This window comes from Phalacrocorax aristotelis, chromosome 14, assembly GCF_949628215.1.
Source record: "Phalacrocorax aristotelis chromosome 14, bGulAri2.1, whole genome shotgun sequence".
Classification (NCBI taxonomy): Eukaryota; Metazoa; Chordata; class Aves; order Suliformes; family Phalacrocoracidae; genus Phalacrocorax; species Phalacrocorax aristotelis.
In genome coordinates, this window is record NC_134289.1 from 17,733,352 (window position 1) to 17,755,766 (window position 22,415).

At 44.6% G+C, this 22,415-nt stretch overlaps 1 protein-coding gene across 4 annotated transcripts in view; it reads right to left on the reverse strand.

Annotated features, from left to right (window-relative positions):
* ZSWIM8 (zinc finger SWIM-type containing 8) overlaps window positions 1-22,415 on the reverse strand; it is a 65,121-nt gene that overhangs the window by 3,887 nt on the left and 38,819 nt on the right. For 2 of the 4 annotated variants that reach the window (XM_075109435.1, XM_075109434.1), the window contains exons 8-22: window positions 22,099-22,300; window positions 21,056-21,231; window positions 15,347-16,355; window positions 14,401-14,532; window positions 13,271-13,450; window positions 11,776-11,959; window positions 11,103-11,201; window positions 10,075-10,199; window positions 8,566-8,797; window positions 7,640-7,792; window positions 6,633-6,855; window positions 6,146-6,435; window positions 5,151-5,374; window positions 4,382-4,864; window positions 3,612-3,780 (exon numbers count right to left, since the gene is read on the reverse strand). In XM_075109435.1, the coding sequence (XP_074965536.1) occupies window positions 3,612-3,780; window positions 4,382-4,864; window positions 5,151-5,374; window positions 6,146-6,435; window positions 6,633-6,855; window positions 7,640-7,792; window positions 8,566-8,797; window positions 10,075-10,199; window positions 11,103-11,201; window positions 11,776-11,959; window positions 13,271-13,450; window positions 14,401-14,532; window positions 15,347-16,355; window positions 21,056-21,231; window positions 22,099-22,300 (3,881 nt within the window). Of the gene's footprint in view, window positions 1-1,084; window positions 1,259-3,611; window positions 3,781-4,381; window positions 4,865-5,150; window positions 5,375-6,145; window positions 6,436-6,632; window positions 6,856-7,639; window positions 7,793-8,565; window positions 8,798-10,074; window positions 10,200-11,102; window positions 11,202-11,775; window positions 11,960-13,270; window positions 13,451-14,400; window positions 14,533-15,346; window positions 16,356-21,055; window positions 21,232-22,098; window positions 22,301-22,415 lie in introns of all 4 variants that reach the window. The other 2 variants (XM_075109433.1, XM_075109432.1) reach the window with 2 other exon arrangements.

The window sequence follows — 22,415 nt, forward strand, 5'->3', positions numbered from 1 at the left end:
GAGGTGTCCTAAAAGCAACGCATTTGCTCCAAATTTTGCAGCAGAGAAGCTACCCACATCAGCCTACTAGATTGCAAGACAACAGGCCAATCTGCAAACTTTTATACTTATTCCACTACAATCCTTCATTCAAATCCTCCCATTTAAAAAGTTTTAAAATATCAACAGGCACTATGTCCTGATCTTCCAGACCCTCTTCCCCCATCCCCTTCTCTGTTATTCAGGCAGTTAAACACCTTTCATGGCTTACCACTTACTACTGTGATATTTCCAATGACCCCTTTCTGGCTAACAAGTACCTTCTTCTCTAGCTTTCAACGAAAAACCCTCAAGCAACCTACAGATAGCCTTCCTTCCATTTTCTTGCTGTTTCTCTTCATTTGCTGCCCTTGGCTGGCTTTGTTTATCTTCAAGGCTCCCTTCTCCCTCCCCAGGTATCCACTGGGTTGGACCATAACTATGGACAAGTAGCTTAGTGCAATCTAAGCTCAATCACAAACCCCAAGACTGATATCCTTGTACCAACAGCAGTTCAGGCAGAGACTATTTCCTCATAACCAGTGTGATGGGGAAAAGAATGCTAATGACATACCAACTCCCCACAAAATATAAGTTCCCTCCATGTCAGTCTTCAACAACCTAGCCGCAGAGGCACAGGGCACATCCCCCTGTGCCTCATAAGACTCAACTGGTATTATTAAACTATGGTGTGCCTGCACCATCCATGAGCAGCAGGAGCTGAACTCTATTTTTTCACCTAGTCACAACTTACACAACCACATCCTCAGAGCCCTACCCAGACTCCTCTGCATACACCCGGTGAAAGGCAAGACTCTTCCCAGCTATAACCCACTCAGCTTTCTCTCTGACTTTGATGGCTCTCAACAGCAACTCTTCAATCTTCTACTGCTTTGTCTCCATTTTTAGCCTCCACATATGATCACGAACTGGCTTTCCCCATGTAGCTAAGATGCCATCACCCCCAACAGGTGCAGTAGCAAATTGCCAAATGACAGTGAAAACCTGCAGCCCTACCCTGAATCCCTCTCGAGGGGGCCATAAGAACCCACTTGGCCATCCTTACCAACTCGGTATGCGGAGTGGAGGTAGTGCAGACCCTGGGGGCTCACAGGCTGACTGTGCTGCTCATCCTCGGCAGGAAAACCCCCTGTAACAAGGGAGTTGGGCTGTGAGGACAGAGTTGTCAAGGAAGCCCCCTGAATCGCTGGGAACGTTGATCCTGCATGGACACTTCCTACTGAAGAGAGCAAAACAGCAGCATTAGGACCCACCACCAGCCTAAAAGAAGGTTTACTTGGGCCATCATCTCCCTCACCTGATCGCCCCCTGCCAACTTAGTGTTCTGTTCCCCTAAACAGGACAATACAGCAACCAAAAACCACAGACTTTCAACTGAAATACAATGGGCTAGGAATAACTCTATTTTGCTTGCAAGCAGGGCCTGAAGGGGGTCAATTAAATGGTTGCCCATCTTTTTTGCAGTATACCATGAACATGCACATCATCCATGTTTTACATGTAAATACATCTGTTGACTCAAAGGTCTGTGCTGTTACTAAATGACATGTCTGGTTCTGATTTCTTGTCCAAGGAAACAAGCATTTGCATGTCTACACCTTATGAGAAACTGCTGAGGAAAAATCATTGAGCAGGAACAGTATTAAGTCACTCAAAGATCAAGTCCAACATTGTGAGGTTCCTCCAGTTCTGCTGTAAGACAGCTATGACTCCATCCAGCTACCATGCAGGAAGAGTGTTACTGGAGGCTAGCCTCCAATCCATCCTCAGAAAGAACAGCCATTGCAGACACTGGCAGCACATACCAACAGTAAAAACAGCAAGGAAACTTGAGACACTCTGTCACCTTCAGACATTTAACTAGTACAGGCAAAATCAAGGGAAATCACAGGAAAATCCATTATACTGTACGACCTAAACTTGTACAGACAGCAGTTAACACTGAGCCAGTAAGCTGTACTCTGACAAAGGACTCAAGTTTATTTAACTTTCCCTTTCAAGAAAGGTACGGAGCAGAAAAAGCAAGGTTTGCTTGAGAATTCCAGAGCAGAGATGCCATTAGGTGTTACCCTTATTTCACAGCTTCTCTGTGGTGCTACTACACCAGCTCGGGCAACGCTCCAAGTTCCAGTTTCTCCTCTTCCACTGCCACCTCCAGGTTCCTTTGTTTGTTTGGGCTTTTTTTAATGTTTACTAGTGAATAGTTGAATACCTGAGAACAATGTGTCCCCAGGAAAGACCTGTCTGAATTCCTCAACGAAGCAGACACAGAGTGCCAAACAACCCACAAAGTGGGGCAAAATCCATGCTGCATTTGAAGTCTGGCTGAGGAGAATAACCCACAAGAATGAGCTGAATTGTTGCCAGAGCTCAAGCATCATCACGTGACTATGTACTCCAGGAACAGTGAAACTGTATTTTAAGAACTGGGAACAGAAGTTTTTGTAAGCTATAAACAATGGCAACTGGGAAGGGTGGAGTTGTTTTTTCCTTTTATTATTTTAAGTGCTCTAGGATGAGTTAGCTGTTCTGGAAGATTCATAACTCTTTGGAGAGTACAGAAATGGTTTCTCAGAGTTAAGAGTCACAGCATCAGCCCAGGACTAAGGCTGGTAGCAAAGGAAGCTCTTCAGATCCTCAGGCCTTCAGGACTATTCCAATTGCTTTTGTGGTGGGTTTTTGTCATCAAAATGAAAGATAAAAATAACTGAAAAGATTCTCCTGATAATCTGGATATGAAGGAGGCCAAAACAGCTCTTAAGTGTCTTCCCCTGTACCAGTCTTCCAGCTCCTGGTGAGTTGCGAAGCACTGATAGGCAAATGTACCAACAGGCAAACATCACAGCCTCTCCAGTAAGGGGATAACAGAGCCTGCATCAACCATGACCCATTAGTGCAAAAACCCATGGCAATGACAGCCCATCCACAATTCAGTCATCTGCTGTTCCAGTGCTGCACACTACTTGATGGGCCTTCACCACCACTCTAGCCCCAACACAACAATGTGAGCAATCATTCAGATTGCCATTGACATGATCCTGCCAAAACATCTGTCCTCTCTGCAGGAGTTCCGCATTTCGGGTACTGACTGCCTCCAATCCCTTCAGGCAGAAAAGACATCTATTAGTGCTACTGTAGCAGAAGTCTGACTGCTACCTGCTTCCTGCACTCTCTATGCATCTGACCCAAAGGAACCACAAGAGCCTGCTCAAGACCTTGTATGCTCACTTTATCCTAAGGAGAGGGGGAGTAAAGCTCTAATAAGTTAGAAGTCAGAAAGGCCAGGAGGGCTCCAAACACACTTTAGTCTGAGAGGCCAAAATAATCTCATACTGGAAATTTAGCTAAAGAGAAATTAAAGCTCCACTAGCTGAATCAGAACCCATTATGAATTCCAGTACCCCCAAGCACATGCATCTTTAGGCTGGGGTAGATTTGGTCAGAAGTTTTCAGAGCAAGAATCTTGCTTCAGTTGAGCTGTGGTCAATGAGGGGCAGGACTTGACTGGGGTACAGCTAGGAGGCACAGTAAATAAACCTATGCTATGCACAGCCCGGGGCTGTAACACTTACTCGCTACATTGGAAGACAGTGACAGTCCTGCCTCACTGTGATAGGGATGCACCGCAATCTGCGTCATGGATGGGACTGGCACACCAGGGAATGACACTGCTGTAGCTGCCAATGATGGTGGTGTTACTGAATAAGGGTACTGCGCTCCTATGAATGCTGGATGGACACCCTAAAACAGAAAATAAATAACAGTCATACCTACTTCATCTGGCCATTTAGAAGTAGTACACAACACGATGTCCCCACACAAACCCCAAAGGATTCAAAGTCCAATCTGACAGGAAGGGAGAAGAATCAGCATAGAAACTACTTTGCACCATGTGACCAATACATATTCTTGCATTTCTGCCTTTTAAATCTGATCAGTTTGCAGAAAACTACTCCAAGAACTTTCAAAAATAGCCAGAGGTTAATAAAACCTCTGTTTGGCTTTCCCTCTGTTGTCTTTATTTAGCCTGCAAGCTCTCAAGACAAGCTTTCAGTCCAGTGCTTTCTGAGAAACTATAGAGCAATAAAAATCAAAAACTACTTATGTATTACATTTTATATTCTCTGGAAACTTTACATGCACCCACAGAAGGCTCCTTGTAATGCAAAAGCTCTGCTGGGGAGCCAAAGTAAGTATCACAAATCAGCAAGTAAGTGAAAGCAGAAGCTAGATCTCAAGCCACAGAAGGTCTGAGCCCCATGCTCTCCCCAGTCAGACATTCTCCCTCTGGAAGCAGCCACACAAAGTCACTGTAAATTAACAAGGCACAGGCAAAACTCACCTGTGTGTACGCTGAGCCAGGCACCGGAAAGACAGCTGGGCGCGGCATGTGCTGGATAGTGTGTCCAATATACTGGGGATTACAGGGGATGTGAGTCTGAAGGGTAGTGTAAGGGTGGAGGCCCTGCGTGTGTGTATGTGCCATGGCCGGCCCTGCCATTGTATGCTGCTGGTACATGGTCGACCCCACAGAGATCACTGGCATGACTGTTGCGGCCGCAGTTACTGCGGCTGCCACTGTTACAGTGGTTGGCTCAGAGGTCACCCGGTTGTCTGTCAACCCACGTGCTGCTTCAGAGCCAGCCCGTGCACCACTAGCACTGCAGCCAGTGGCACCTTCTCTCTGGGCTGGGGTCCCACCAACAGTCTGTTCGTAAAGCCAGTACCACTGGTGAGCTACTTCAAAGAGGACTTCTGGGTACACACCACCTCCTTTGGCTGCCTCTTCTACTGCCATACAGGCCTTTTCCAGCATCAGATTATCCTGGGGGCAGTGAAAGAAAAGCAGAAATTAAGAATGCAAAACCAGAAACACAAGGCAAAACTAGAACAGGAGAAAAGTGTAAGGGCACTATAAAATGACTGGCACTACGGGGAGCAGGCAGGTCACAACTACGCAGCAGAATAACCAGAGTCATTCATGAAACATAAGAAATCCACAAAACTGGGATTAAGGCTGTCCAGTGGCAGAGGAGCCAGTCCCACAAGTAACAGTACATCCTTGATGCTGGAAATCAGCTTGTGCTAGCCAGCTCCTATGTGATGCTCACCTGTTCCTTACACTGCACCAGAGCCCTCTGGATCTCATTTGGGTTCAGGGCATGAGCATGGGGCAGGCAGCTGAGTGCCAGTTCAGCAGCTGCCCGCACCATGTTGGAGTCTCTGGCCCGTGAAGCTCTGTCTGCCAATGATGCCACCTCTGGAGGAGTCAGATGTCCATCCCAACACTCCACCAAGATGTTCAAGGCTGCGCTACCAATCTCCATGGCCTGCCCTAAAAGTGAAAGAGAAGACTCTCACACCACTGTATGCCCAGTGCAGTTCCAGTCAGCTTTCCTGCAACAGGAGGGACAGTCCTCACTTCATTAAGGAGCAGCAACAGAGTCCATTTGCTCCCCTCAGGCTCTAAGGCAAACTTAGTCTCTTCCTCCCAAAACAATGGACAGGCAAGAGCCCTCAATAAGCAAGCAGTGAGCGAGGGTACCATTATCAAAGTTAAGCTAAATATGCATTTGAGGCAGTGACAGGAAGTTGCTATAGCTGATTTTAGTACCCACAAACCACAGCCTGGACTGTCGCCCTACTTCTATCATGTCAGGAAAATGTGACTTTTCAAGGGTGTGTTTTTTCCGGCTGTAGAAGCCATGTGGATAGAAAGTAGGTAGTAGGCCTGCGCGCAAACAGAATGAGGAAGAAGGTAAAATCCTGAACACAGCCAAAGAGCATATTCAAACTTGACAAACATCTGTCTCTTCAGGAGACGCCCAAAGTAGAAGCTAAGACCAGTCTCTGTGAGAAGTGGTCTATGGCTCTGAGGACTGAAGGATGTTGAAGTATAAACAAGAAGAAAGAGGTCACAAGAACTTTCCAGGCCAAAACAAGTAGCACCATATAAATCACTGGCACTCAGCTTGTACTGCCAGCTGTGCCAGCCAGCTGACATGGTTACCACAGCACATCAGCATCAATTTTCTGGGGCATAAGCTTGCCTCCCTCCCCTCCTTCCTGCCCAAAACCAAGCTTCCCAATAAAGTTTTGCTGTAACCTGTGATCCAAGAGACATGGGAGGAATAAGTTCGAGAGAGCCAGTTGGGAGACACAAAGTTGTGCAGCCCTAGCGCGTACAGCCCAATCTCAAAGGCGCAGAGGTGAAGGTTGCGGTGTGGTCCCTGGTGCCCACCACTGGAGGAAGGGTGGGTGAATATGGAGGTACTGCTGTTTCCACCTGCTTTGATAAGGACTGTCTTGGCCAATTCGAAGTAGAAGTGAGCAGCTGCTTCTGAGGGCTGGTTTGGGACATGAGGAGCATGGCTCTCCAGCCGTCTCCCCTTATACCTAGACGAAAAAGACAGAGGAACCTTTCAGACAGCAACAAGTACCCCAAGTTCTCTAGCTGGGGGGCAGAGTTCCTGTCTTTAGGGTCCAGAGGAAACAAAGCAAATACTCCCAAGGAAATATTTCCTGATGTACGCTTGCTAGTTCCCTGACATCAGGCCTAGAGGTTGCCTCCCTACTTTGGTATTATTCATTACCTGCCAACTTCCACAGTCTTTGCACGGGCTCCCCCACTGGCTCTCCTACTGCCACTGGAAGAGGAAGATCCCAGAGAATCACTTGAAGAACTGCTGATGCTGTCACTGTCCTGTCCTCTGCCCCAGGATGTTGTTGCCCATCCCCCACGTAGCGGACGCCGACTGAGCGTTGGAGAACTGTCAGAGGTGGTTTCAGGAGCGCTGCTGTCAATACTAGCCATGCCTACAACACCAGAACCAACACAGTAATGTCACCAGGGTTGGTAAATGTCACGTGAGTAGGTAAACTCCTACGCACATCACCTACAGTCCCAACTAAGATCAGCTGTGTCAGTGAGAGTCAGCTTTACAACTGCCAGGCATTCAACTTCACAAATTAAGAGAGATTAAATAAGTCAGTTTGGCCACAGATATCAGTGTAATTTTGTATTTCTTGGCTTAAAAAGCAGAAGGGTCCAAGAACAATGTATCTTTATTTCCCCCTTCACACCATCCCAGCCCTCACTCCATCTGCCAAGCTTTGTGGCAGAATATGACAAGGACAAATATACATACAAAGTCAAGTTCCACAGATTGTAAGAGTATGAAGAAAACCCTTCTGGAATACACTGCACAATTTATACAGAAGTTCTTCACATCCTCAGCCTTTAAATTATACCCTTCCCAAGGGAAGTGTAGAGAGGCAGCAGCTCCTCTGAATTTGTTTCTGGACCCAGGAGCACAGTGCTCTGTTCCCAGAGTACAGCAGTTATTCAGCTCCAGCTATCTCATGCATCACCCCAGAACATATCTACTGTGAGAAAGGTATGGTAACTTGCCATACAGAAGGGTGCAGGAAATTTGTGGAGCAAAGCCTATTTCTCCATGCTAAACACCTCAAAGACAATCAACTGCTGCTGTAGTACAGGAAAGGCTGACGAGAGGAATGGAAGAGCAAGGGAACTGCCGAAACCCCAGCAGGCTGCCTAGCACAGCACTACATGCTCTATGAACCAGTTGGTTCCTACCTGTGTGTTTCTTCTTCTGCCTGACAGGTGAACCCCAGCATCTCCCATTGTATCCACCTCGGTTTCCAAGGGCCAGACGACTGGGGACCTTTCCCTCTTGCTTCAAGACAGTGGACTCCACAGCTGGCTCGCAGGGGGACCTCTGAGAGCTCTCTTTACAAACCAGGAAGTGACAAGGTAAACGTTAAGATTTGTTTCTGTATCCCTAAAACCAGATGTGCCCATTTAAAAGACAAACATCAAAAGATGCAGGATTTTAATAAAATGAGTCATATTTATGAGTAGCGTTACCTCAATTTTCTTTCAGTATTAAGCCTATCAACCGACAGCAGGCCATGAACATTTAATCTTAACAAATCAAGATTTGGAAAATTTGCTGCAACTATGAAAAAATTTAGAATAAAAATGCTCCAGCAAACCCTAGCCTTATTGCAGTCATCCTCAGCTAGTACTGATCTCTTTGGGGAGAGCTAAGAGAGCGTCTGTTTGCCACCAAAGCGGAGGCACAGCTTGATTTAAAAAAAAAAAAAAAAGTAAAAAATCACATTTATCTCTAATGCCCTTCAGCAATCTTAGTTATTTTTCCTGCATGAAGGTACTTGACTCCGTGTGTAACTTTTTGAAATATTGCACCTCTGTGATACAAACCTAAAAGATGGAGTCACAGTAGTTTTATGTTAGCTGTTTGTACAAGTGGATCAAGATAGGAAAACCTGAAAATTAGCTCGAATTTCTATGCAACAACAATGCGTACTGAAATGGATACAGGCAAACAGGTAACAGGGAATGACGTTCTGGTAACCACCAAGCAGCCAGACGGTAATATAAACCACTGACTACTTTCCAAAACAGACAAAAACGTACAATGACAGTTTTGCACTAATAGCGGAAGGGTTTCAGCACAGACTTTACAAAGCACCTCTTACCCTGTGCACTCTTCTCCACGAAGTTCTCTGGGCTGCTCTGGACTGCAGTGCTTACAGCAGCTTGCTGAGTGACAGAAGTCCCTGGAAGCTGCTGGATCGCTGCAGTGGACTGGGTGGCGTGTTTGGAAGGAGATTTTTGATTTGCTACTGTAGGCTTGCTGGATGAGTAGAAGGAACTCAGAGTCTGTGGTTTGTGAGTTTGACTCTCTCTGTCTAGGAGTTTGTCTAAAATCTTTACCAGCAATGAGGAGAAAAAAAAAAAAAGAGAAGAGGCATTACACTAAGACATAGAGAGAAAATACCAGCTTTCTGGTGGACAATAAATTCCATTTGGTTGGAGGGGAAAAAAAAAGTTTAATCTCTAGAGGATAGGCACCGTTTTCCTGCACTGAAGATCAGCAATGCACAGTTGAGAGCCATGCGGCCTGCATTACTGAAAAAGCAAAGATTCTTTTGTACTCAGTAATATCACCATTTTCACTTCAAAAAGCCACTGGCTTTACTAGAAAAGCAACTAAAACTCACAACACAGAAGTCATTCTGGTACATCAAGGACAGAGCAGAGGACTCTGTATTTAGTTTTGCCAGTCCTTTGAAGTTCTTGTGTAAGTCACCAAAATTCTTTGCTCACCATCCAAAAAATCCTGTCATACCGTTATTGAGAAACTGGTAAAGCCTTTCGGACTTTCGAATGCTAGAGAAACTGCCTTCTACCAGCCTACAATAACACTTTCTTATCCTTACTTATTATGTAATTGGGGAACAATGCATGACCACATTTTATAGGTTATCCATTTCTACTGTTCATTTTCCACAGGAAACGAACACCACGAATGTGACAGAGCATTTATTCACAGATGACTGATATCACAGCACCCCTGTTATTCCCTATAAAAGAGAAGAGTACGGCAAAAGTGCTTCTACTTTGAGAGACAGAAAGACACTAAGAGTATTCTTGCTGGATAGAAGTGTTTCTTAATACCAAAGATTAATAAAACCCTTCCTAAAGCTTTAGCAGTTCTTGATATTTTTTCCTCCTTTGGGGTGGAGGGGGCAGAGCTTTACTATCTCTCTTGCATGTGAAATTAAAGCACGGGTGAACTAAACTAGTATATCGAAGAGGTAAGAGCTTTGCTAGATATACTGTTCTGCAAGTCAACTTCCCTTCAGCAAAACCAAATCAATCCCCCGACCACACACACGGTGCACAATGAAAACCCCTGAGACAAAGGACTTGTTTTAGCAGGTAAGCAAAAGCATTAAAAGCAGTGAGAATGCATCCCCTGACTGGACCTTTAAGAAACCCACGGAAAGAGTGCCTCTTCCAGGGCAATGCACGCTGCGCAGTCAGACTGCATCAGTGGAAAAAATATAAACACAACAACATAGCTTGTATATCATCAGTACATGACAAAGCAGCTTATGCTCACTGGCAAAACTATCAAATCAATCAAAACCCAAACATGGTTTGCTCTGCAACTCCCTCTCCCTTTTTAGTGGGAAACTCACTTTCTTCAGCTTAGATTGATCATCCTTGTAAGTAATCATCAGGGCTAGTGCCAGATCCCCTTTCTCCCTTCGGGTGCCTTCACACAACAGAGGATGTTCTGCTTCACTGACAGTTGTCTTCATGCCTGAATACCAGAAAAAAGGGGGTGAAGAAACATGTGAGCCCACAGGACTACACCACATCCTCAGCACTATCTATACCTCAGTCTATTTTATTCACCTTGTTGTCACAGGCAAAAGACTTCCCCCCCACCCCCCATTTTAACTTCAGAAATAGGTCACGAATAAACAGAAGCTGCTGTCTGTCCCCAGAATACTAAGCTTGCTACAACTGTCAGAACAACCAGATCCTAATACGCATTGGTAAAGGAGTCCAGGCAAGCCCACAACTTCATCTTGAAACAAACTTTTCCAGTTTCTGCAGATGCTACAAGCCAGCACTCCCACAACATAAAGAACTCATCTTCTTCCTTTTAGAGATGAGGCAAGAAAAGACAGGCCTTGTTTAATCCATTCTATTTTGTTTTGCATGCTGCTTTAAAACAGGCATACAGTACTGTCAATATAATATATATAATCACTGCTTTGTTGCTGAAGCTGATAAATGATGCAAGAATCCAGTATTATGCTAAGATCCTGATTTCTATGATAATGCTTGAGAGTACTTCTGCTAGTCTTTCACTATCATTGTCTAACTTCTGAAATTATTGTCTTTTGTTCTCTGAAACTGTCCATCTCCATTAAAGTCCAGGCAATACATCTGCTGCAACAGAGCAAGAATAAAGTTAAAATTCATGTTACTACTTTAACATTCAGTTCCTGTCCTGTACCCTCCTTCCATTTTTCACAGCTTTGCAAAGGCACCTCATCCCTGGCATGCAGAATCCTTCTGCATCTGGTTCTGATAAACCACGCAAACACTTTCATTTCTGCATCAAACTAGGATGAACTACTAACTCTCACCATCCACAATGAGGCAGAATACAGAACGTGGATGAAGAAAGGCTCTTCTTGTAAAAAATTCTTACCAAGAGCAGCAACAGCTGCCTCAAAACCAAGCTCTTCGTCTCCAGGCATTTCATTATTCCAATTACGGCTTGGGGGTCTAGAGCCTGTAGGAGAAACCACTGAAAGACGACAAGAGAATTAGTGCTCAGCTTTCAAAACTAAAGACCTCAAGGCAAAAGCTATTTCTGAGACCCTTCTGAATTTGTGAGCTTCCTGTGGTCCGACTCCTAGCCTTGTACCAGTTTCAAGACTGCAGCACCATCTTGGTTTTCTTTTTTCCCTTTCTCTCTCTAAACTCAGAAGGCTCCAACCCAGGCAGGTATATTGCCAAGTCAGTCTTCCAGTCCCAGGACATTGTGTTCTTTTTTAAATACTAGATTTGTATTAGCATCCTCTAAATATAACCAGTGTAAGATTAGAAAAGTCAGTAATTTATAATTATTTTACAAACACACACGGAGTGCTGAATTGTGGTAAGTTTCCAGTTTGTTTCAAATGTAAGCAGAAGAAGAGATAATTCCATTGGGGCACAAAGTACCTCAAAAGCAACATGAAGGTGAGGAACAAGCAACAGGGTGTGAAGAATCAAGATTAGGTTGCTCTTATACAGAAGACAGTTTCTCTTTGGAAACCCCTCAAGACCTGGCATCCCAGAACATGCCCTTCACACACTCAAACCAATGCAGACAGTACCTGGAGTGCACAGGACATCAAATATAAAGCTAGCCAACATCAGAGGCAGGACAGGACGGTAATCACACAATGTCCCTTCTCGCAGTTCTTCAGCTCTTCCTCGAATAGTGTTCATCTCATTAGTGCCCAAGGGAATTTTCTTCAAGAGGGCTACAATCTCAGACTCCTGATAAGCCAGCTTCACCTGGTAGTATCCACAAGGAAACAGAAGAAGCTGTCATCAGCAGGGGCCCTGTAGGCAGCGGACCATTTTTGCGTATAGATATGTTAAGGTACAGCAGTAGTTTTTATTGGATCATTAAATTATAGCAACTCTCAACACCCTATCCACCTTTACCATTCTCTCTACACTGAACACAGATTTCCAAATCTAATACAAGTCTTGTCTCATACACAAGTTTTTTTTTTACTCAAATTACCACTCTTGAGCTGCATACAGAACAAAAACACATCAGCTCTCATCAGAAAAACAGGAGAAAAGTCTGACTGGATAACTGGATAATTAAGGCAATTACTCTTAATTGTAGGAAAAAAAGGATGCTGTGTTAAGTAATATACCCATTCGAGACAACAGGGACTGAAGAGCAGAAAAATGGGCACAGGGCGGCAGCACGCGTGCTGCCAGGACGAAGACCATTACATTTCACTACTCTCTGGCATTCCTGCATTCTCTCCATTCTTAACGCGTAACAGTGATTGTTTTCTTTTAGGTAGCAAGTGACTGCCAATCTCACAGTCTTTTAATCTGCCTGTAAGAGGTACAGATAATCAGTGTAACAAGTGTAGTTGGTGGATACCTAGCAATGATACACACCTCCAGGGACTGTACAATCTGCAGTGAAAAGCAAGGCAGCTGCAAATCACAGACAAGGTCTTAATTGGACACTTCTTTTTTTGTAAGCAGAAACCTAATAGTAATCAAGCACTGTCCAAACTAATATGCCTGCACAGTGCACATGTTCACTTGCCAACTAATGAGATATCGGCAAGAGCAACGATTTTCAAACATGTAACAACTGCACCAATTCACCCCAAGGAATAAGTTTCAAACCACTTCACCAATGCGAATATGGACAATTCCATTTACAAATGGCATTATTTTCCTCAGATTAGCCAAGCAAGCCAGAAGGGTATTTAAGATAATAAGTTGTTCTAATCGAAATAATATATTCATAAGAGATTTTGTACTCATTTAAGTATTTTCAAGCCTCTAGCTTCACATGAAATCAAAGGCCTGTAGGCAGATGCAGTCTGAGCTTCCCCCTATCAATGAAGGTAACGCCAGATGAAGCGATACTTCTAATCATTTTTCTGGCAGATCAACATGTGCTAATGGGATGTGCACACAATCCATTTAGTCCCTCTGCAATCAATTTAAAAGAAACCTATAAAAGCATAAACAAACTTCAGGAGTTGAAATGGGAACCACATGAGCAAAAGCATTCAAGCAGCACAATGTTGCTTATGAATACTGCCTTTCTGACATGTTTCATACCTCCAGAGCCTTTGTAGAGGCGGGTGGTCTCTGCAGCTCCAGAGCAAACATTCCTATTCGGAAGGCCAGGTTGTGGTACTCCAGCCGCTCACTCAACACAGTCAGCAGGAAAGCAGCTTTAGACAAGGTGTTGGTTGCCATCCAAGTCTGCTTGCTGGTTGATACCTTGTTCTTTTTGCCCTGTTTGAGGAGGAATTTGTCACAGGACACTTTCCTAAACATCCTAAATGACTCTATGCTTGTCCTCCTACCCTTCGCAATGATCAGTAGACTGGAGAAAGAGTAAAACACATTTAAATTTTATTCCCTTTGCTGAGGAATCACAAATCTCAGTGGCTACTGATGAACATCATTCGTTTCCCTACCTCACCCCAGCATAACACAGTAGAAGAGCTGGCCTGTTCATAAGACACGTCCACTACTGGACTGATGCTGTGCAGGCAGATGTAGCATGCCTGTCCCTTCCAGGGGAACCCTTCCATAGAACAAACACTGCTTAGTGCCACTACTACAAGAGATTTTCCAGAAGTTTGCACTTATTTCTTTCCTCTCCAACCTTTTGTCCTAAAACTGCAAAACTTCTAACATTTCCAGTGATGCATATTATAAAATAGGAGACTAAGGTTTTGGAGAGAAGCAGAAGAAACAAGCAGGTCATCTACACAGAGCTGCACAAAAATCTAGACTTCTTAAGGCTGCTGTATAATCTCATAGTACACAGTAGCAGGTATCTCTTAAACAAAACATCCTTTGAAGCTGGTATTAAATGGGGTGTTTTATTCAGTGAGATTTAAAATAGATTCCTAAAGGAGCTGCAGCTTTTGACACACAAACCAAGCTTCTCTCTGAAGCATAAGGAAAAGTGAAGACACTTTTAACTAAACTGAGTTTCTGAAGACTCCAAGTCCTGCTGAATGGCCACCTATTTTCTTTCTCCCTTTTATTCACCTACACACACAGAGTGATCAGGCACATTAATGACATCCAGAGAAGTTCAACCCAGAGGAAGCATCAGTGAAGGGCCCTGAATCACAGCAAATGAGAAATGTCTGAGAATGCTCTTGTATCCATCCCATATATTCCTTCTAACTTACCCTCTACTCCCAAAACTAGACAATGTCTCTCTCTACCTTAGTTGGTGGCTGTTCCACTTTGAGATCTGGAGGGTTGGCCAGTAGGTCCCTGGCAAGCTCTACAGTTAAGCGGCATGCTTCATTACTGTATCCATGTGCATACAGGGCCTCTGCACAGGCAAACAGGATCTGCAAGAAAAAACAGATAGTTATATTCAAAGGACACTCCCCCAGGCTGGAGCTAGCCTGCTCAAACCACTTGTTTCAAAGACTCTGCAAACGCAATTCACAATTAACTTCTGCAGCAGGTGCTCTCACGGTTCTCCTTAGCTGGACCTTCACTACCATCCCTTTAAGCACTCTTTAAGCACTAAAAAGCTTTTTCTTCCATGATTAAGTCCCATCTTCCCTCCAAGTGCTACAAGACATCAGAGAATAACTCAAAAAAACCTAAAACCCAAACTGACTGACTGACTATTTCCATGCATCTCCATTTCAGCTGCTTGCTCATGTAGGTGCATGCTCTAAACATATTTTGAGGTTATTAGACGAATGTGACACAGTCCATGTAGATTGCCTCTGGCTTTCCAGAGAATTTCTGCTTACATGGTTGGCTTTAAAAATTTTCTGCTGGGCATGTCTCAGTCTTACTTATTTTTAATCTCAGCTCAACTTTGCTCTTTCCAAGACTGAGACTGCAAAAAAACACACACTCTTTTGCCTATATTTGTAAATCCTGGAGCATGAGATGGGTCCACCTAAAACTGGGACACACTTGAAGTTAGCACAGATACAGGGAGTCAAGTTTGTGGGAAACAGACATGTGTGATACCACTGCATTAAGACTGTAGATACCTTGTGATACAATGGGTTATGATGACATATTTAAGCACTTGATTTAACAACAAACTAGGTTAAGAATGACAGCTAGGGGGGTGGCAAGACCATGATGCATACAGTATGTAAAACTGCAAAACAGTGTTTTGAACTAGATCCAGCTCACCTCCATCCGGTTCTCTTGCTCCAGAGGTTTTATACCAGCAAATATATCCTGCTCCTCTTCATTTCCCCCTTCAGCTTTGTCATCATCTTCCTTGGCTACCTCTTGTGGATTCAGATAGTATACCTGGTAATCATCTTCCTCTTCTCCATCATCCCCTCCCCCTGCTGCACCATTCTCTCCCACTTCTTCTGGCTTCAGGCTCACACCACCACTGTTCTCATCTGCAGAGGGCAGGTCATCATCACCACTACCCATTTCCCCCACAGGATCCTTGGGCGATTTCTTGGCCATGGAACTGCTCCTGACACTGGGCTCAGGTCCCTCAGAGAAGTACACCCCACCATCCTCCTCAAAGGTGTCCCTGTAGCTCCTGCTCAGTGGGCTTTCTGTGAAACTGAATGTGTTACTGGCTTCTGCCCCTAGAGCCAAGCTGCTGTCATCCAGGCTCATCTCTGCCAGGTCTGGCTCCAGAGAGCTGTCTTCACTGCTCATGCGGCGTTTCCCACTATGTTTACTGGTCAAGCCTTTGGCCACTGGCAACTTTGCTTTGCCCACTGCAGTCTTATACCCAGATTTATCACCTTCTGCTGAAAGTCGTCTCAGAACCCTCTGTGGTGTTTCAGAGACAACCTTCCGCTTTCCAGTAAGTTCCTTCGGACGAACCGCTGGCTCCTGGGGAGAGGGACGCAGCCTGTCCCCAGGCTGTAGACATGGTCCCCCAGGCTCCTGTCCATGGATTCTACCAGCCTCACAGGCAGTTTCTGCACACTGCAGCCTGCAGCTCCTCTGCTGGATGGCCTTTACCCAACAGAATGAGTTCTTCTTGTCAGTGCTGCTATATGTAATACCAGGAATGGGATAAGCTTCCTCCCAGTTGAAGTAACAGGCTTCCACAGCTGGCTTGAAACCCTGGAAGAGCTTCTCCAGTGATTTCTTGTGCTGACCTCTCTTAACATTATCTATGACCTTCAGCTGCCACTGTCTGAGCTGTGAGCAAAGGTCCCTGCGTCTAAGAGGAGAAGAAAGAGACCAGGTTTAAAAGCAGACACAAAACACACCTGTGACAAACTACCTCTTATCCCACAGAACACCTCCTCCTTTTCGTTAGAAAAAACTTCTGCTGAATTAGGCATAAACAGCATTAGTAAGAATCATAGAATCATTAAGGTTGGAAAAGACCTCTAGGATCATCAAGTCCAGCCATCAACCCAACACTACCATGCTTCCCAAACCATGCCTTGAAGTGCCAAAACAACATGTCTCTTAAATACCTCCAGGGATGTCAACTCTACCACCTCTCTGGGCAGCCTATTCCAATGCCTGACCACTCTTTCAGTAAAGAAATTTTTCCTAATATCCAATCTAAACCTCCCCTGACGCAGCTTGAACCCATCTTCTCTCAGGAGACAGGTTGAAAAAAGGAAACAGGTATACTAACAACCAAGTCCCAGACAAGTCCGTGATATAGAAACAAAATACGAACAGTACCAACATGAAAGTACAATACAAACTGGGATCTTTAAAATTAAATACTGTCTGCCCTGTTTGCTGATCTCACCCAGATAAGGTATTAGCAATGTGAGTCTCAGCAGTCTGAGACCAGAGAGTGCCATGGGGAACTGCTCTTGGAATCATTCATAAAAGTTTGCAGCAGCTGTGAAACAGCCCTGTGAACAACTCCAGTCAAGACATTCACAAGCACAACCTAAACAGCCTACCCAGGGAAGCACAATGCCAGACAGGACCACCTAATCTACCTCCCAGGCACTTACCTGTTTACCCCGATATGCTTATCAGCTTAATTTAGGATTTAGCAGGCTGTCCTCAAGAGAATAAATTGTTGTAAGCCACAGGCACAGAACAAGCAAGACAAAAATCATTTATGTTCAAATAACTCTGAGGAAGAAGCAAGCTGGTAGAGTTACATAGACTGAAATTACACAGCGTTTAGTCTCATGCCCCATATTACCATGGGAAGAACAAAGTATTTCTGCACTTCCCAGCTCCAAATCTCATGTAGGACCTAAGCATATAAGGAAGATAGTCTAAATGGATTCCATGTTCAGTTGATCTAATTCAAGAAGAGGAAATGATATTTCTAGAAATTGCACCAAATGTCTCAACTGCCATTTTGTTTCTGCCACAGATCTCAGAGATATGAGGTACAAGCCCAACATTTCAATCCTCTCACATTTCCTCTCAAAACCAAAAGAACAAAAAAAAAAAAATCAAAACAGGGTCATCCAATTTAGATGCAAAGGGTGTTAGGACAAAAGGGTCTAAACAAAACTGGACTGCTTCTATTTGTCAATTAAATAAATTTATTAATAAGGAAGGAGACTGGTAGAACTTAATCAACGAAAGGATTTCCAGAAGGAAAAGGAAGGGGGAAATACTCAAGAAAGGTGAGATATGGATGACAGCCTGCAATGAATTAGGAATGACATAGCGGGTGTCTTTATGATTCACTGGAAAGAATAGCAAGGATGAGTAGAAGAGGGTTCTTCTTGGTGACTATTCATACACCAGGAGAACAGGTAATCAGGCAGGAGTATTTCTATTATGCATGAGCTCAAGCACAAGATTTGAGCAAATTTGAACTGTGTCAAGTATCTCAAATGTGAATACACATAGCTCAACTTCATTCTTTATTAAAAGCCAAAACCTTTTGTGATTTTTCTATGTGATCTGATTTATGTTTGTGTTTATTTTAAGCCTCATTCCCAGTTTCCTACAGTTTTTTATTTGTCTTCATCTCCTATATTTAGCTACTTCATATTGTAAACTGTGCAAGACAGAAACTGCATCCATTTTAGTCTCCCTGATGTAGCTTACATAGATAGGGCATTTTATTAATGTTACACAACAATTCACAGAAAGCAAATCCTGTTAATGTGTAACTGTATTGAAAATGCCATCCTGTTTTCGTTTTTTCTGAAAAACTTTTTCTGAGAACTTATAGCACATTAAACTAATTCAGTGCATTTTACACAACACACTTTGTGGACTAGATGAACAAAATAAATTGTTACAATGTCAACCACGGTATCTCAACACAACCCCTCAGTGCCTCCACTGCTATTCAACTATTGCTAAATAAAGATGGCAGTGAATGGCACCATATGGTTTAGAAACCTGCAGAAGCCTCACAATTTTTACTTAGACAATTGAAACCACTGAATGAAAATCATACACCAGCAACAGCAACTTTCTTCCCAGGAGGAAGAAGTCAGGCAGAAGAACCAGGAGACCTGCATGGACAAGCAAAGAGCTGCTAGAGAAACTCAAATGGAAGAAGGAGGTTCACAGTATGTGGAAAAAGGGACCGACCACTTGGGAGGAATATAGGAATGATGTCAGGGTATGTAGAGATGCAACGAGGAAGGCCAAGGCCCACTTGGAATTAAATCTGGCAATGCATGTCAAAGACCACAAGAAGGGCCTCTTTAAATACATCAACAGTAAAAGGAAGACTGAGGATACAGTGGGCCCACTGCTGAACAAGGAAGGGGCCATGGTAATGCAGGATGCAGAGAAGGTGGAGTTACTGAATGCCTTCTTTGCCTCAGTCTTTACTGCTAAGGCTGGCCCTCAGGCATCTCAGCCCCCAGAGAAGAGAGGACAAATCAGGAGAAAGGAAGACTCACCATTGGTTGAGGAGGATTGGGTCAGAGATCACCTATACACACTGGATCTCACAAATCCATGGACCCCAATGGGATGCACCTGCAAGTGCTGAGGGAGCTGGCGGATGTTCTTTCTGAGTCACTCTCCATCACGTTTGAAAGGTCGTGGAGGAAAGGAGAGGTGCACGAGGACTGGAGGACAGCACTTGTCACTCCAATCCTCAAGAAGGGCAAGAAGGAGGACCTGGGGAACTACAGGCCAGTCAGCCTCACCTCCATCCCCAGAAAGGTGATGGAGCAGTTCATCCTGGAGGTCATCTCCAGGCATGTAGAGGACAAGAAGGTTATCAGAAGTCGTCAACATGGATTCACCAAGGGGAGATCATGCTTGACCAACCTGACAGCCTTCTATGATGGCATGACTGGCTGGGTCGACAAAGGGAGAGTAGTGGATGTTGTCTGTCTTAACTTCAGTAAGGCATTTGACACTGCCTCCCACAGCCTCCTCACAGACAAGCTTAGGAAGTGTGGGCTGGATGAGTGGCCAGTGAGTTGGATAGAGAACTGGCTCAACAACAGAGCTCAGAGGGTTGTGATCAATGAGGCAGAGTCTGGATGGAGGCCTGTCACTAGTGGTGTTCCCCAGGGGTCTGTGCTGGGTTGAGTCCTGTTCAACATATTAATCAATGCCCTGGGCGAAGGGACAGAGTGTAACCTCAGCAAGTTTGCTGATGACACCAAGCTCAGAGGAGTAGCTGATACACCAGAAGGCTGTGCTGCCATCCAACGAGACCTGGACAGGCTGGAGAGCTGGGCCGAGGGGAACCTCATGAAATTCAACAAGAGCAAGTGCAAGGTCCTGCATCTGGGGAGGAACAACCCCATGCACCAGTACAGGCTGGGGGCTGAACTACTGGAAAGCGGCTCTGTTGAGAAGGACCTGGGAGTGCTGGCAGACAACAAGCTGACCATGAGCCAACAATGTGCCCTTGGCCCCAAGAAGGCCAATGGTATCCTGGACCGCATTAAAAGGATGTGGCCAGAAGGTCGAGGGAGGTTATCCTCCCCCTCTATTCAGCCCTAGGGAAGCCACATCTGGACTGCTGCATCCAGTTCTGGGCCCCCCAGTCCAGGAAGGACAGGGAACTGCTGAAGCAAGTCCAGCGCAGAGCTACGAAGATGATCAGGGGACTGGAGCATCTCCCTTATGAGGAAAGGCTGAGAGACCTGGGTCTGTTCAGCCTGGAGAAGAGAAGGCTGAGGGGGGATCTCATCAGTGCTTATAAATATCTGAAGGGTGGGTGTCAGGACAATGGGGCCTGGCTCTTTTCAGTGGTGCCCAATGACAGGCCAAGGGGCAACGGGCACAGGTTGGAACACGGGAAGTTCCACCTGAACATGAGGACAAACCCCTTCCCTGTGCGGGTGCCAGAGCAGGGGCACAGGCTGCCCAGAGAGGCTGTGGGGTCCCTTCCCTGGAGACATTCACCCCCCGCCTGGACGTGGTCCTGTGCCCCCTGCTCTGGGTGTGCCTGCTCAAGCAGCGGGGTTGGGCCGGATGATCTCCAGAGGGCCCTTCCAACCCCTGCCATTCTGTGATTCTGTGAACGCTGTTTACCAATACACTGCAGAGGATCAACTCCCTAAGAGCACAGAAAGCAAGAAACGGTTCATCTTGAAATAGACAACAGCAAATGATTGGGCTAAACAGAAATCCATTAAACTGCTGAATAGTTAAATTTAGAAAGCATTAACATTTATTGATAGCCTGTGTTATCATTCAATGAAGTGTTCTCCACTGGGACACTGAAATGCAGAATTACACTCATATGTAAAAGAGAACTCTCAGAAAACAAATTATTCACACTACGTGATGTTGCTAAAAGTGAACAGCAATAGCAATTGAAGTTTTAAGTAATTATAGTGCTCTTGAACCTTACATAGCACATAGTCCAGAAGGACTAATGGTTGAACAGGTAATGAGGTAATGATACAAACACAAGACATCTACAGGAAGAAACTCTTGACTGTGCTTGAATATCATAGAAACAAATGAGAGACTGGATCCGATTCTGGTCCTCACCTCTGTGGACTAATAGTTGGGTCAAGGACAGCCAGCCTCCAAAGAACCACCATCTCATCACACATACTTGCACAGGCATGAGCAGCTACTTCTGACTGGCCATTGCTGCGTCCCGTGTGCCCACTAGCACTGCTGTGTGATGCAGATGTTCGCACACTGTACCACCACCCGGTTATCTGCAGAAGAAAATGTTCATTGGAACTGTGTTGTGGCCAACGCCTCAGCCCCTGCTCTCACTTACCCTCATAACCACAAGGAAACAGGATCTGTAGCCAGTACCATGTTTTCATTCAACTGCAAAACAACTATGAGCATTAAAGCAGTACTGGTTTGTGAGAACTATGGGCCTCTCAAAACTTCTCTGGTTAGAAAGCACATGCCCACAGAACAGAACACCCACAGGAGGTTCTCTTACTAGAGGCCTTCACACTTGGAGGGAAAAAGTGAACAAATGTGATAAACGAAGCATTTCCTTTCCCCTGATCAAAGCTGAGGTATGTGATAGAGCATAAGGAAACTTACACTGCAATTTATATTACAGAATGACATCAGTGTCCTGAACTGTCAAAGGAAACCTTTTTCCTAATAATATTTTTTTAAATATCCAAAAAATTTATTACATAAACCCATAAAAAAATATATTCAACAAAAATAAGAAAAGAATCTGAGATCCTACCACCCAACATATATCTTTAGTTTTTCATCAAAATAATAACTCATGTGTGATGTACTTTGTTTAGGGGAAAAAAAAACCCAACACATTAAAATAAATCACCTTGACTGGGTAGAAATCAAATCAGATGTGCTGAACAGGAGTTCAGACTCCAAATATTCATCTTAAAAGGACTGAGGTATTTTGGGGATACAGTGTTACCAGAACATCACTGAATCAGCACAGGAGAAGCACATGCCCATAATGCACACAAACTGTTAAAAAAAAAAATTATTCAGCCACGGATTGTACAGGCACGTGGCACCAGTCACTGGCTCAGCCTGGTTCCCCAGAATTTCCCACATCCCCCAGAGCAAAGAGATTTGAATACCTGCTCATAGTTGAGACACTGGTCAGTCAGAATCTCCAGCAAAGGAGCTGCATTGCTATCCCGTCTCTTAAACATCTCCCGCACAATGGAAAGCAGGTTCCAGATTCCTTCAGGCTCTCTTCCTCTCAGGGGACGCAGGAGACAGGCCCACTCAGCAGCAGCTGGTGGCTCCGTGGAAGAGAGATACATTGAATTCACATCACTGTATATAAAACAGAAGAGCAGGGATGAGAAAAAATTAAATCAAGCACAGCCACAGAAAATCCTAAATATATTCTACATCTAGAAGTACATTTGCCCCTTAAATGGGACAGGCG